Here is a 16,627-nt window from a genome sequence, read left to right as displayed (position 1 = left end):
GAGAAGAAAGAACGTAAAGATGCTTTTTACATGCGTAATAATACATCATAACTAAAACAACACTAGGATTTATCTCGCAGGAATCTCACTCGACATTATTATTATTATTATTAACACATCCGTTAATGACTGTTCAGTCAGACACAAGCGTTCATCTTTGTAGTTTTATCAAAGGATCTATTATAACACATTAATTGTATTCTTCCAGTAGTTGAAGTAGTATTTTATATGAGCATGAGCATTATAAATAAAAAGTTATATACGGTAACTGCAATGACCAAGCAAGTTCAGTCTGTTTTTGTCCCTACGTATTTTTGATAAATAATATCTCATTTTTGTAGCACTAGAGACATAGTCTCATTTGCGCCAAGGAGGAGCTTTTAACTGCCTGCTTAGTGGGCTACATGACTTTTGTACTGTCATATAAAAATAGTGCAGATAATTTAGACATGGAAATTTCACAGTTTGGGAGTCGACAGTCATATTTCAGGCATCAATTCTGACGAATATCGCTACCCTCGTTTCTTTCCTACTCGAAGGTGTGTTACTACTGAATAGTAATTTCTGACATTATCATCAGAAGATGGAAACGCTTTTACCCCGAAATAAAGTTAATATCCTACCATGCAGTCACTGTAACGTAACTTTTACTATAATGTTAGTCTGACAATAATGTAGACTCGTTTATTACGTATGCAAATGAGTTTTACCTCTGGTGAGTATGCTATTCCAACGAATATAGTTTAGTTTCGACTGTCTGCTAACAGAGTAAGATAAAAGTTTTCTGTGGGAAGGTTAACTTAATACCCTAGTATGTGGTTCCTATAATACTGTATATGGCTGACAGTGATAACATTGCTTACTTTGGTAACTGGCATAGGCGAAAGCACGTTAGTCTGTAAGTTAGGTCAGCAGTAGTACCCATGTGTGTTTTTCAATGTGAGAAGCACGTCACATTACGCTGGTTAGACGTCACAGCATAATGAAGTTTTTGGAACAAAAAAAAAAAAAAAGGAAAAAGAAATGCTCAGTTAGTGAGTTATGGCCAGAAAGCGTCTTTGCGCGTCTTGTGACATATGACAAACATCGGAGAACAACACATGTGAGAAAGATAATTAATATGAAGGTCGGTTGTGCCTTACACCATCTGTGGTAAGGAAACCGAACTATACATCAAGAGCTGCTTTACGTAATTTTTTTTTGTTTGGCTAAATTCTTTGAATATTGTGAAACACTATTTCAGAGCTTTCAGATACTATTAAGCACCATGTATTTACTTCGAAATACTGCAAATCACAGTCCTCAAATAATTTTTGGGATAAGTTCTTTGAATGTACCGCAGAAGGAAAAAAAATGTTTGTACGTGTGTATGAAATTGATTGAGAGGCAAATATGTTTCACAGAAATAGGGGTATCTAATGGCATTTCACCCAGCATTTAATACTATACTGTGACTGGCTTGTGAGAAGAGTGGAGTGGCAAGGAGGGTCGAGGCGCTTTGGCATAATTACATAATGGGTTCAACGTCATTGCATTTGCCCCTTGATTTTTTTGGTGTGGTAATTAAAATATTTAGTGCGTTTAAAATTTTTGTCTGTGTGTGCTATGGCCTCAATTCATCTGTTATCAGTATCCCATACGTTATTAATTTTGTCGAATATTGAAAAGATGAGACACGTTTAGATGAGTTCTTGTACTTCATTGGAATACTTGCCTTTAGGAAGAAGAGCTCCTGGGACTGCGCAACCTGCAACCACATCACACATGCATTCAAGGCCTGAACATTCCTCTTGGTTCACTCTACTCCGCGCCTAAAACTGCAGGGGTTTTTGCCATTAAGACAGTGTAACTACCAGTGAAAGGTGCGTTAGGCGCCTGCAGATAAGGCACATGGGAAATCAGTCTGCGAGATCGGCTCATGGAATGAATCAGTACTACTCGGTGCACGAAATGTGTTAGTGGGAATAGGGGAGCGAAGCATTTATTTTATCCTTGATATTATGTAATTTAAATTAGTGTTCGCAGATTGCAATTTTTGCTCTACAGCAGAGTGTGCACTGATATGAAACTTCACGGCGAATTAAAACATTGTGCCGGATCGTAACTCGAACACCGGACCTTTGCCTTTTGCGGGAAAGACTGGCTTTACCGACTGAGCTACCCGAGCACGACTCACGACCCGTTCTCACAGCTTTACTTCCAACATTACCTTATGTCCGTCCGCGAAAGGCAAAGATCCTGAGTTCGAGTCTCGGTTCAGCACAAAGTTCTTCTGCCTAGAAGTCTCAGAAATTAGTGTATTCTTAATCACGGCCACAGAATGATATTTAAAATAATAATTTCTAACTCTTAAGATATTGTAAATAGTATGTTGTGTTCATGTAAGAGCTGAATCGACTTCAGAACGACGCAGGGACTTTTTTTTCATTAAAAGAAGGTATAATAAATTTATTCCTCGTCGTAAACGAATTTCAAGAGCCCCCTGTCTACATGGTACGTTCAATGAGTTATACTGGACAGTGGAAGAAGTGGGCTGTCAGGATATATATCACATAGGCATACTGTTACGTAAGTTAATACAGTGATAAGTGTGCTTCGAAAGTAAGTTGTCCATAAATCCTGTCTTAAAATAGTCCAATGCCGAATCAATACCGTGGACAACAAGTCAAGCAAAAGATGACTGAATAAAAACTTCCTAACCAGTGCAGAGTCTACAATCTGAAATTCATTCGCTTCTGTTGCCAACTGCCATTACATTTCCATTACCAATCGTTAAACAAAACTGCAGTCACTAGTTGACCTACTCGCCTTATGCACTTAAAGTCTTACTATTTCCACATGACTTTTAGATAGTGAACATCCTGCGTTAGTCTCCTCGTTTCCTCCATGTATGCCTCAGAAGTTTTATCGCCACACATCTCTCATATCTAGGACCGTTCCTTACGCCCTCTAATGCTACTTAGCTGTTACAATTTCCTTTACAAGACTTCCGTTGTAAGAAGTCACACACTTTCTGCCAACGGGCTTTCCGAAGTGGGCGGAGCAGCGGGCAGAGATTCAGGGCACTCTCTTGCCTTTGAGGCGGGAAACTGCCACTATTAGGTGCGAGAAACAGCAGTCATCAAGAGCGTTAAGATGCAGAAGGCAATGGAAAACACCGCATTAGAGAGACATATTGTGTATCCACAGGCTAATTGCGCTGTAACGGAAAAAGTGTGATGATGATCTCTCCGTTGGCAAAAGATTCCCGACAAGTACCCCTTCAGATCTACGACAGGACAGAACCATAGGGAGGTGATGATGAAAAATTATTCAGTAACCAACAAAAGGTAACGTTCTACTAGTCGGGTTCTGGAATGTCGGAAATGTGAGCGCCGTAGGAGGAGTGGAGAATATGAAAAGCGAAATTCTACGGCTCAATCAACATAGGTATAGCTGCGTAATGACCGTGTAATTAAGTATTTAAAGGGAGACTGAAGTTTATTGGTCATGCGGGAAAGGAAAGCGGTTGCAGGAGACGGAGTAGAAGAAAGAGCTACAGGAAATATGGGCTTGGTAGTAGGAATGAGAGAGGAGAAGGACTAATTGAGTTCTGCAGTAAACTGCAGCTAGTAATAGCTGAAAAGCACAAAAAGCTGAAAACCACAAAAGCAGGAGGTATACATGGAGAAGGCCGTGAGGTACGTGACGATTCCTGCTAGATTACGTCATGATCAGGTAGAAATTACGAAATCAGATATGGCGCACCAAGAAGCAGACGTAGGTCAGAATGTCGTAAGAATGATGGGTAGGCAGAAGTTTAAAAGGCTAGTCAGGAACAATCAATGGGCAAAGATGAGGGATACGGCAGTACTAAGGAATGTAGAGATACGCTTGAAGTTCTCTGGGGCTATTAATTCTGCGATAATGAATTGCTCAGCAAGAGACAGGGCACTGACAGAAGATGGAAAGAAAAACGTAGGTACAAGGGAGGTAGCCGCGAGGAAACCATGGGTAACAGAAATACTTCAGTTCGTCGACGAAAGAAAAAAATTGTTCACGGAAAATGAGAAATCCAGAGATAGAAGTAACTTAGGAATGAAACAAGTACGTAGTGCGTGGAAACCTAGGCGAAATGGCTGCATGAAAAATGTTAAAAAATCGACTGCCGGAAGGAGTGACTCCGCATACAGAAAAGTCAATACAATTTTTTGTGAAATTAAAACCAAGGATGGAAACTTTAAGTGTGCAATAGGAATTCTACTATCAAATGAAAAGGAGGGAGTGGAAAGACGATACTGAAGGCCTGTGTGAGGGTCAGGGTTCGTCTGATGACATGATAGATGAAGAAACGAGTTAACAAGGAATAGATTGGAGAACTGAGTATTAGACTGAGAATTTAAAAGAGTTTGAGACGAATTAATATCAAATAAGGCAGAGGCGATAACACTCCATCGAAATTTTTGGAGCCATTGTGGTCACTGGCAACAAAACTACTGTTTATGTTTCCGTGTAGAATAAACGAGACTAGCACCAGACTTTCAGAAACTGATCATCCCTACATCTTATAGAGTGCATCAGTCATCTTTACTGTTGATAGGGAAGGGATTCGGTAACACAGGAAAATTGATAGATGTCTGTGTATTATTCAGGACGTACCATTGAAGGAGTTGATGAAACTGGTGCATATGGTAATGAAATAAAAGTTTTATTGTCGTAATTTTATGCTACAGATAAGAACGATATATTCATAATCTGCTCGATCAGTTACTAGACACCGGTTACTTCGGTTACCCAGGAACGCAGGTTGGCCACGTTGGCGTAGACGCCAGGGTAGCCGGCCTGAGCGCATCCTCTGCCCCAGGAGACGATGCCGTACTGGGTGGATCCTTCCACCAGTGGTCCGCCGCTGTCGCCCTGGCACGAGTCCTTGCCGCCCTCGTCTTCGCCTGCGCAGATCATGCGCTGCGTGATCTCGCCGCCGTAGGCTATGTTGCAGGAGGCACGGGCCACGATAGACGTGGTGACCGCCTGCAGCTGTGTGGGGGAGGAGCCTCCGGAGGACAGGTCGCCCCAGCCCGTGATAGTCACCGCTGTGCCTGCAGATGGCTCCGTCGTGCCGAGGCTCACCGTCTGCAAAGTACCGTACACACTCAACATACTGCACCCTTCAAAACACAAAACAGCAGAGGACAGTGCTTCGACAAAAAAAAAAAAAAAAAAAAAAAAAAATGTAACATGACTTACAAAACTTTAGGCTGAAATCCGTTAAAGAATTTCATTTATTTATCAAACCTGCACTTATCATTTACTTATTATTCAGTAACCTATTTCAATCTGTAGTGGACAACATGTATGAAAGTTGGTCAGCTCAACATAAGACAGAACCCACCTCTGCAACATGACTACTTCATACTACACAGAACTTGTCCAAACGTCAGATGTAAAATGTGACATATAATTTAATTAATTGTTGATCCTTGGCGTTTCATCATTTTGATCTGATGATTTCAGAGAAGAAAAGAAAATCAATAACTTTTAAAGGAAATCAGCCCGTACAGCCAAATTTGTGATTAAAATTAAACCAGCAGAGCAGCTCAAATATCGACATTATTTCAGTTGCAACGCAACATACGGGGTTTATGAAGACATAGAGATGAAATTAGCGAAGTTTGAGGTGTATGTGGAACAATAAATAAATGTCTTAAAAATAAAAGTAAGAAAGAAACATGATTGAAGTGTTATATGAAATGGCAGATCCAATGCTTGTTTACAGAAGTAAATCATGATTTGTACGTGAACACCGAGAAAGCCGCATAAAAGCAAGAGATGTGATATTTATAAGAGTTGACATATCTCGCCATTCGGAAATTAGGGAAGACGTGGATAAGCACAGTACAATGAAATTCAAGGAGATAGGAGAAACTTGAACAAACATCGTGGAAGAATGCATAGAGAAAGATAAACTCTCTGAAAGTAAGGATATGCATGATGATTAGTAGAAGGTTCTAACGTCGTCATGAATGGGCTGAGCAGTCATTAATAATGCCTGCAGGATTTTACTAATGCATTTCCGCATGTTTCTTGCTTCATATTCTGTCATAAGCTTAGTAAGATGGTAATTTAGGTGGAAATAATATCAAATTTCGAGCCTTTTTAATGATACACTTAGTCAATTGTCGTAAAGGGTGAGAACTGATTACGTTCCAGTGACTCCATCAAAGAAGGATCCGTGTCAATGTATGGGAGGGAATAGGAGTTTAGCGCATTATAGTAGCGCAGACTGATTGCTCAGCCCGCTCCTAAGTATTTTAAATTTTCCTTTTAATGGCAAGGTAATAATACAAACATACTAAATTATAAATGCAGAATACTGCGCAGGTATTCCCAACAATTTTTCTGAATAAATAATATATGTTCAGTGGAACGACATCTAGCACAAGCGAAACCGAATACATTGTCTTATGTATTACAATGTTGTGCATATCAATGGGAATACTTTGCCTGTAAGAAAGGTATGTTAGAGAAGTGTTAGACAACCGCAGAAGGGTGGCGGTGGAAAATGCTACACATCTAAGAGTGAAGAGGGGAAAGGGGAAGGCTGTCAATATATTGAGGAACAGCTACCCAGTTGCGAAGTTCACCATAAAAAACTAATGCCCAAGGTGCAGCGCCCTCTCAACCCTGCAGCGCTCTTCAGACTACCTTCAAGCGAACGTCACCGATTGCCCCCGTCTTCTCGTGCAGCGACCTCACTAGTTGGCACAGTTGGGCACAAGACCGTTAATACGTTAATCGTTAACTAACCGAGTTAATTTCTCGAGTAACGGACTGAAGAACAAACTTTAGCGGACTCTACGTAAGTTCTGTTAACGTTTCTCAGTCCATTAAACGTTAATTAGTTGCGAATTAGTTGTGAGAAATGACGCCCCGACGATCGCGAAAATCGTTGTCTTACAAGTTCGAGTCGTTCAGGTGTGGGGTTACGCCGGGGTGCGCGTGATTCACTTAAAAAATCGAACCCGCTACTGCGTACTGCGTACTGCGTACTTTTGTTTGTTTACTGTTTGCGTTAAGTATTACTTTCTGTTACTGGATTAGCCGTGGAAAGTAAATCATGGAATAGGATTTTCTGTGGGAAAGATGTTCAGTCTCCTACACAAGCCTCGCTCTTTGATGAAAACCTTAACATGTTCATGTGAATGAAGGGAAATTTGCAACCTATGTCAGATACTATCCGATTCACCTGTATTTTGATTCTGCAGTGATTTAATATTGATAATTAAATATTTACGAAACTAAACGAGTAATATGTTTTTAATTTATCTTCGCCAGCCAAAACATTTCTTATTTAAGCAATAGTAATGCGTTTCATTCACTTCCTCATTTCAGTACACCCACAACATAAAGTTTACTATTACAAGTTAACGACTAACAATTAACTTTAACTCCTGATAAATCTTCAGTAAGGTAAGGCTCTAACGTTTAATGAAGATAACTTTTTTAATAAATGAGTTCACATTTAGTGGTAGAGTTCTATATGGTAGACAGTTTATTAATTAACTGTTATTCCTGTTGTAGTTCCAACTACTGTACATTCTATTAGAACACCAGGTTTTGAAGATTTTTCGGTAATACTTTCAGTACTTCTTTTCTGTAGTTACGTTTTCATTTAGCAGCAGTTATTATGTGTACATAGCTCACACATATCACCCTATCATCGTGTGGTGTTTAGGTATTTTTACCTTTATTGGGGTTAATTTCACGCAGAGACATAATGTCGCTGTAAACTCCCTGCCGGTTTTCATAAGTCTGAGGATGTGTGAGATCGTGTTCCTTCCCACATTGGAATATTAAATATGTTTCCGGCAATTTCGCTTGTCCATTGCTTAGAGTTGCCGCAGAGTAATGTTGTATTGATGTAGGTGTTACAATGACGCAGCTACTAGTTGTTTAGCCAAATCCAGTGTATAAGAGTAATCTTTGCCCAATGATCATACCTTTTGAGTTGCGATTATCTTATTGCGCACATGCTTGGCGTAGCACAGAAGTAAGGAGTCGCCACTGGACGGTTGTGCTCAATAAACGCGCTACGGTGAGACGTGTATTTCAGTAATGTCGGTCGTCATCCTCGCTCGCTAATGCAATATCTGTAATTATTTCCTCTACATTCATACGGTCTTAGTGCTTCAGTGTGAAGCGATTAATATTCTATTGTGACATACGTGAGCTTCCTAAAAATGGGCGTAGCTAAACTTGTGTGGAACACTAATAATATCAATAATAATAAAACGTACATCTGGTGATCCGTCATTAACTGCTATCAGTTGCACCCATCAGAATCCGCTTCCTAAAATTACCAACTAAAAGAAGCGTATAGTTGAATAATTGTAGGTAAACAGAGGTGTAAACATGACGGCAAGTACATTCTTCAGGCATTCACTCAATTTACTCGCTTCCACGGGTTTGCCACAGATTATAGGCTGATTATTCTCTCCAAATCCCTCGTTTCCATTCACCCACTGTTGAGAATTGTTGTTCTTAGCGCCACATCAAACGTCGCTTAGCCTTGGGTAATGAAATATGTTACTTGTGTGGAAGTGCTCCACCACCGTATTCCAGTCAATTTTTTTTTTTTTTTATCTTCCTGCGCACTTTGTGTTAGCTGGACCTCTTGTGGGACTTTTGAACTCACTAGTGGTCCTTCTACGGATTCAATGAGATTTTACGCAGACTCCCTCTGCGATGTTCCACAATTGCTGTTAGTTCAGTATGTGAAGACTGCCTGGCCTTGATTTAGCTATTGGATGTTCCTTAGCGTTTCCACATTACGTACACATCAATACTAACATTCGACTTGGGCAGAAACAGCTGAAACGTCTGTGATGGAATTTGTACTCAAGTGACACTCAATAACCAGCCTTTCTTTCAAAATTATTGAGTTTTCCTGACCGACACGTTTTGTTGTTCCTGCTTCTCTGCTGACAGTACGACACCATCATCTCCTTTTATAATGGCAGGTCTTTCTCTAGTGACACATAGTGATTAATCCTGGAGCACTTAGGGGTGTGCAGATAATTTTGAGCACCTTGCGTAGAATCTGGAATTATTTACGAGTCTTTTATACTGACTACATATTCTCAAACTAATGTTCATATCACACGAGTGTCTTTCACTCCTTGCTGAAAAGAGTCACGTAAGAACTGCGACGTGAAATGCTATCCCCTTCTAACAAGCAACAACGTACTGTGAGGGAATATTTCATTTGTTGACACGTCAGTAGGAACAACAGAAGCTAGGAGTTAGGTATCGTTAACAGCATTTCTGTAGAGATGGGGATGGTCAAATAACACTTGGCAAATAAGACTTTTCATACAAATATTTACTGATAAATTGTTATGTCAGTATTTTGCTTATCAGCGATGGAGGCTATCAGATATCTCAAAGCGGATCACACGAGCTGTAGGGTGCTAGCGAAAAGTAGTTCGCAGCCGTTACCCTATCAGTACGCAATCTTTCTGTAGTGTGTTTTGTTTTCGATGTAAGGGTTTTTCCCGTAATCTGGCTACTTGAGTGTCGGGAATTTCACCAATTCCTACTGTTTTCCTAGAGGTGCTTGAAGAGTCACGAAGGCCAGCTTTAACTCTTTCCCAAAACAAGATTTTAAAAGGATACGATCAGTACTGGATCTAGCTACCAGCAGAGGAACTCACAGGGTACAACATAAACGAAAGATATAAAATTCAGTCTTAGCCATGGCTAAGCCGCTAAGAATCTCAATCAGACTACTCTTTACGTATAAGAGATAGGGCCAAGAGACGATTCCTACTTTTACGACTGGACGTCGGAAATGAAGACTTGCATAACATCATTCACTAGGGTGGTTTAATTGCAAATCATGCAGGTCGGGTCAACTCGTGGTCATGAATATCTCTGGAAAAATATATATTAGACCTTTATATCATACGTGTTAAGAAATAAAGTATTTTGATTTTATCTTAATTTTTGTAAGTAGTACTGCCCTTTACAAAGTGCATATTATGTATATAACACATAAAACAGTAGAGTGCAAAAAAAATATCTAACCAACATACGTAAAGTACGGGAGACCTGGCAGATGTTTTGTGTTGAAGCTCCCTCTAGTGTGTCGAATTTTAGTTGACATTCGCACACTAATGGGCTTCCTTCAACTTACAAACCTAATACGAAAATACGAAATTTAACTTAATTTTTCCACTAAAATTTTTTTTTCTAGCTCGGAAGGTCAGAGAACGGTAACTTTTCTGTTATATTACCACATGATACTGATGTAACTGTAAACAGTATCTTCTCCGCTTCAGCTATCTGCGTTATGTAAGAATTTATTACTAAAATATAAAGCGTTGCATATTTACGAGTTTTTACCAATTACTTTCTCGAAAATCCCCATCGGAAAACTTTTTAGAATCACACAATACATTGTTTGGTTAATATATCAGTAGACAGTGCAAACACAGTGGGCAAAGGTTTTCTGTGTAAAGTATTAAAAATTTTAAACATTCTGCATAATTCGCATCACTGAATTTCTACTGTAAAATGTGCACGTTGACAACACAGTTTCCAGTGATTTTTCTGAGTGAGAACTTGTATATAAGCCATTTTACATCGAGGTTTGTGTTTGGTTTGAACTTTTTGTTATATATAATGTCACTGAGGAAATATGGTAGTGAAACAGTGTGGTGTGTGAACTATGAAAATAAGCACAAGATGGTGGTGTTGGAGATACGTGAAAAACACTTCAGAGTTTTGGGAAATCTGTCAGAGGTACTGCAGAAAAATCTTAGTCCTCAAGTAACGGTATTAGCATCACATCCATTGTGCAGCAATTGCTACACTCACAACAAGAAGAAATTTAGTGAGAACCTACTTGAACGAACACCATCTCTCTAATGTGAAACTGAAGAAGACAGTGCATATGTTAAGATGTTTATATCCTGGGTGTGAAGTTTTTGATGAGTTGAACAGTAGCATTTCCGCTGTAGCTCCTACTGTACCCACCTTAGACGCGCAGGAAAGTAAGTACCACAAGATAAAAACACTATGTAAAAAGAAAAGTGGAAGAAATATGAACAAGTTTTACACAAGCCACATCTTCACAATTTTATGAAGTGTATAATGTAGATGCACTTGGTGCAGTACCTGAAGATACCGATATGTGTATGAAATGTGATGTATGGTTTCAAAACCTAAATATTGCTATCTCAACTGCCACCTATACTGGAAAGGTACCGTTACTGACACTGTACTTACTCGTACGAGGTAGCTACTGTAAGCAGCAGACACAGAAATACATACTCACTTCCTCACATTAGTTAATATCAAAAGCTAGAAAAATAGAGTATATCAAAGGTAAATGGCCATGATGAGGAACTTACAGTGGGAATCTATTGCAAGATGATAAGCTTCCTATTGCTCTGGAATATTAACTAAGTGATGACAAAGATTGCAGGAGGCAAAGTCGTAACCAGACTGACGCTATCTCTGTTAGTGAAAATGGTGAAAAAGTTAAAATGTAAAAAGATATAGGACAAGATCAATAAGAGAAGCATTTGTCATAACAAATATGAATAACCCGATTTTAAAAATTGGTCTCACAAAATTCTGATCCTGGTGCCCAAAATGAGTAAAATGCCAGTCAGAGAAGGAAGTTTGCAACATGTATTTACTGCATCAATTTGAAACTTATTTGTTTCGCCATAAGCAGTGTCACAGGAAAGAAGTTCTCGTAGATGGACCTGATGATTTTGCGTATCCGTCAAGTGCCGCAGGATAAATGTTGGTTGCAGGAACGTGCAATATGTCTGTGCAATGTGGTCTGCTGCTAAAGTGATGACTGTTGAAGCATTATACCTTCTGGATACTGACAATGACGTAACCTGTGCCTTGTGGGAGGGAGGAGACTTGGAGAATACGTCAGTAGAGCCAGAGCAATTGGTTACAGACGTTAGGTACTGGGTCATCAACGGAATAGCTCGCCATCATATCCAGAGAATTCAGAGACAAGCTATAATACCGACACATTAGTTCTTAATTTCGGCTTTGCTGTGAACTGGTCTGTTGCTTTGCAGAACAAAATTCAGAGTTACCACTGGTACGCATCACAGGTATCAGTATTTCCATGTGTTAATCACTTCATTGGAATATCACAGTACTTTTGCTATCGTCAGTGATGATCTCATTAATGACAGTGGGCGTGGATGCTACGCCGTCAGCATGCTATATGATGACACAGCGCCTAGAGGCCATGTATTTCTTCCACATATGTATGTGACTGATGGTGCAGCATCTCATTTTCAAAACCGCTTTCAGCTTTATGAGCGTGCTCAACAGTGTAGTACTGGAATAACGACAAAAAATGGATAATTTCAGCAACAGGTTATAGTAAAAGTACTTTTGATGGGGTAATAGGTCTCTGTAAACGTCTTGCCACAAGATTTAGTTTCTGGCATGAAGCTGTTGATTCTATGAGGTGCTACTGGATTAGTTACAAAAGTAAAACTCTTAAATCTAAACGAAAGTACATTAAGGGAATTCCGTTCCAAAGAAAGAGGAAAATGGTCTGATGCGTATGGTAGGAATTCAATCAAGTCACTACTAGGTTGCATCCTGGAGTGGCACATACGTTGCAAGAACGGTTCTGAACGAAATGTAGTCTGTTACTGTGTATGAAATGCAGAGACCACAGTATACGTCAGAAGACTTTGTAGTGAGCCACTTCATTTCTTGAGTGTATGACAATAAGTGGTGGGTGGGACAGATAATATGTGTCTCTCATGAGCTGCAAGATACACATATCAAAAAAGTTTTACATAACTCCGGTTCCCAGAATTCCTGGAGACAGACGTTGACTGTGGATATTTTAACACAGACACAATCCCTTTGACTGTTCAGAGATTTCACTAAAACCGCCCAAAGATACAAACAATCATGCCTGAGCAGCACCTATTAGACCAAACCAGTCATTCCACCAGGAAGGAGGTACACGGCTCATGTTGCCTGTAGTTCAACCACGCCTACGGTCAGTACTGCAGTTCGATCGCGTCCGCATTGTTACCTTGTGCCAGGAAGGGCTCTCAACAACCGAAGCGCCCAGGCGTCTCGGAGTGAACCACAGCGATGCTGTTCGGATATGGTGGGGATACAGAGACAGTAAATGTCGACGACATGTTTCGCTTAGGCCGCCCAAGGGCTACTACTGCAGTGGATGACTGCGACCAACGGATTACGGCTTGGAGGAATCTGACAGCAAAGCCATCGCGTTGAATAATGCTATTCGTGCAAACACAGGACGTCGTGTTATGACTCAAACTGTGAGCAATAGGCTGCATGGTGCGCAACATCACTCACGACGTCCATGGCCAGGTCCAACTTTGCAACCATGACACCATGCAGCGCGGTACAGATGGGCCCAACGACATGCTGAATGGACCGCTCAAGATTGGCATCACTTTCTCCTCACCGGTGAATGTCTCAAATGCCTTCAAGCAGACAATCGTGTTTGGAAGCAACCCGGTCAGGCTGAACGCCTTAGACACTGCCCAGCGAATGCAGTAAGGCTCAAATGGCTCTGAGCACTATGCGACTTAACTTCTGAGGTCATCAGTCGCCTAGAACTTAGAACTAATTAAACCTAACTAACCTAAGTACATCATACATATCCATGCGCGAGGTAGGATTCGAAACTGCGACCGTAGCGGTCGCTCGATTCTAGACTGTAGCGCCTAGAACCGCACGGCCACTCCGGCCGGCAGTGCAGTAAGGTGGAGGTTCCCTGCTGCTTTGGAGTGGCATTATGTGGAGCCGACGTACGCCGCTGGTGGATATGGAAGGCACCGTAACGGCAGTACGAAACGTAAATGCCATCCTCCGACCGATAGTGGAACCATATCGGCAGTATATTGGCAAGGCAATCGTCTTCATGAACGAAAAATCGCCCGCCCATTGCGCACGCCTTGTGAATGACTTCGTTCAGGATAATGCCATTGCTCGACTAGAGTGGCCAGCATGTTCTCCAGACATGAGACCTATCGAACATGCCTGGGATAAATTGAAAAGGGCTGCTTATGGACGGCGTGACCGTCCAACCACTCAGTGGGATCTACGCCGCATCGCCGTTGAGTAGTAAGACTATCTGGATCAACAGTGCCTTGATGCCACGACGAATACTGCATGCATCAATGCAAGAGAACGTGCTGCTGGTTATTAGAGGTACCTGTGTGTACAGCAATCTGGATCATAATTTCTGAAAAATATCATAAAATGGGTAAAAATATTCTACATCTAATTTTTCCTATAAAATGCAATTTTTCACATTTTGTACAGACAAGTGTTGACTACCCTGATTTTACATACCCAAAATACAAAGACCAACTAGCGTACCATGAAATTTTTAGAACATTTAGGTTGGGCGTTTTGGAGAACTTAATTTCTAACTAACCAAAAAAATGTGATTCTTTCATCTTTATGCACAAATATCTTGACAGCTGAAGAATTTCATGCACTAACGTCATAGCAGACAGATAGCAGTCCTTCCGCCTTACTATTTATCAATATTGTTAACATCCTGTGACTACTCATACTTTAGAAACATAGTCTTGAAATTTGCAAAATGTTACAAATTTTCATACTTTATTTTGTAAAAAATTAAAAATGCTCAGAAGTGTGTTTGTGTTACTCATGTCTTATAGTATTGGGAACAAAGTATTTATTGAAAATATATTCAGATCTCTATCACTTTTGGTTTCTGTATTACAATTTTTCAATTTTGCGACAATTTCACAAACACTCTACATCTACATCTACATCCATATTCCGCAAGCCACCTGACGGTGTGTGGCGAACGGAACTTTGAGTGCCTCTATCAGTTCTCCCACTTATTCCAGTCTCGTATTGTTCGTGGAAAGAAAGATAGTCGGTATGCCTCTTTGTGGGCTCTAATCTCTCTGATTTAATCCTCATGGTCTCTTAGCGAGATATACGTAGGAGGGAGCGATATACTGCTTGACCCCTCGGTGAAGGTATGTTCTCGTAACTTCAACAAAAGTTCGTACCGAGCTACTGAGTGTCTCACTTGCAGAGTCTTCCACTAGAGTTTATCTATCATCTCCGTAACGCTTTCTCGATTACTAAATGATCCAGTAACGAAGCTCGCTGCTCTCCGTTGGATCTTCTCTATCTCTTCTATCAACCCTATCGGGTACGGATCCCACACCGGTGAGCAGTATCCAAGCAGTGGGCGAACAAGTTTACTGTAACCTACTTCCTTTTTTTCTGATTCCATTTCCTTAGGATTCTTCCAATGAATCTCTGTCTGGCATCTGCTTTACCGACGATTAATTTTATATGGCCATTCCATTTTAAATCAATCCTAATGCCTACTCCCAGATAATTTATGGAATTAACTGCTTCCAGTTGCTGACCTGCTATATTATAGCTAAATGATAAAGGATCTATCTTTCTATGTATTCGCAGCACATTACACTTGTCTACATTGAGATTCAGTTGCCATTTCCTGCACCATACGTCAATTCGTTGAAGATCCTCCTGCATTTCAGTACAATTTTCCATTGTTACAACCTCTCGAAATACAACAGCATCATCCGCAAAAAGCGTCAGTGAACTTCCGATGATATCCACAAGGTCATTTATACAATGTGTTACAAAAAGGTACGGCCATACTTACAGGAAACATACCTCACACACGAATAAAGAAAAGATGTTATGTGGACATGTGTCTGGAAACGCTTAATTTCCATGTTAGAGCTCATTTTAGTTTCGTCAATATGTACTGTACTTCCCCGATTCACCGCCAGTTGGCCCAATTGAAGGAAGGTAGTGTTGACTTCGGTGCTTGTGTTGACATTGCAACTCATTGCTCTACAGTACTAGCATCAAGCACATCAGTACGTAGCATAAACCGGTTAGTGTTCATCACGAACGTGGTTTTGCAGTCTGTGCAATGTTTAAAAATGCGGAGTTGGGAGATGCCCATTTGATGTATTGATTAGCACGGGGCAATAGACGTGGCGCGGTACGTTTGTATCGAGACAGAGTTTCAGAAGCAAGGTGTCCCGACAGGAAGACGTTCGAAGCAATTGATCGACGTCTTACGGAGCACGGAACATTCCAGCCTATGACTCGCGACTGGGGAAGACCTAGAACGACAATGACACCAGCAATGGACGAGGCAATTCTTCGTGCAGTTGACGATAACCCTAATGTCAGCGTCAGAGAAGTTGCTGCTGTACAAGGTATCGTTGACCACTCACTGTATGGAGAGTGATACGGGAGAACCAATTGTTTCCGTACCATGTACAGCGTGTTCAGGCACTATCAGCCGCTGATTGGCCTCCACGGGTACACTTCTGCGAATGGTTCATCCAACAATGTGTCAATCCTCATTTCAGCGCAAACGTTCTCTTTATGGATGAGGCTTCATTCCAACGTTATCAAATTGTAAATTTTCACAATCAACATGTGTGGGCTGACGAGAATCCGCACGCAATTGTGCAATCACGTCATCAACACAGATTTTCTGTGAACGTTTGGGCAGGCATTGTTGGTGATCTCTTGATTGGTCCTCATGTTTTTCCACCTACGCTCAATGGAG

General features: G+C 40.7%; 1 protein-coding gene across 1 annotated transcript; it reads right to left on the bottom strand.

Moving 5' to 3' along the window:
• Positions 1-4,749: 4,749 nt before the first annotated feature.
• Positions 4,750-5,139, bottom strand: LOC126176207 (trypsin alpha-3-like). Its single transcript, XM_049923351.1, has one exon. The coding sequence runs from the start codon at positions 5,137-5,139 to the stop codon at positions 4,750-4,752; it is 390 nt and encodes a 129-aa protein (XP_049779308.1).
• Positions 5,140-16,627: the final 11,488 nt, after the last annotated feature.

This window comes from Schistocerca cancellata, chromosome 3 (genome assembly GCF_023864275.1).
Source record: "Schistocerca cancellata isolate TAMUIC-IGC-003103 chromosome 3, iqSchCanc2.1, whole genome shotgun sequence".
Lineage (NCBI taxonomy): Eukaryota > Metazoa > Arthropoda > Insecta > Orthoptera > Acrididae > Schistocerca > Schistocerca cancellata.
This window is presented reverse-complemented; position numbering and strand designations above follow the sequence as displayed.

Coding starts and splice junctions, on each gene's coding strand:
- LOC126176207 (XM_049923351.1), bottom strand. CDS start 5,139: ATGTTGAGTGTGTACGGTACTTTGCAGACGGTGAGCCTCGGCACGACG.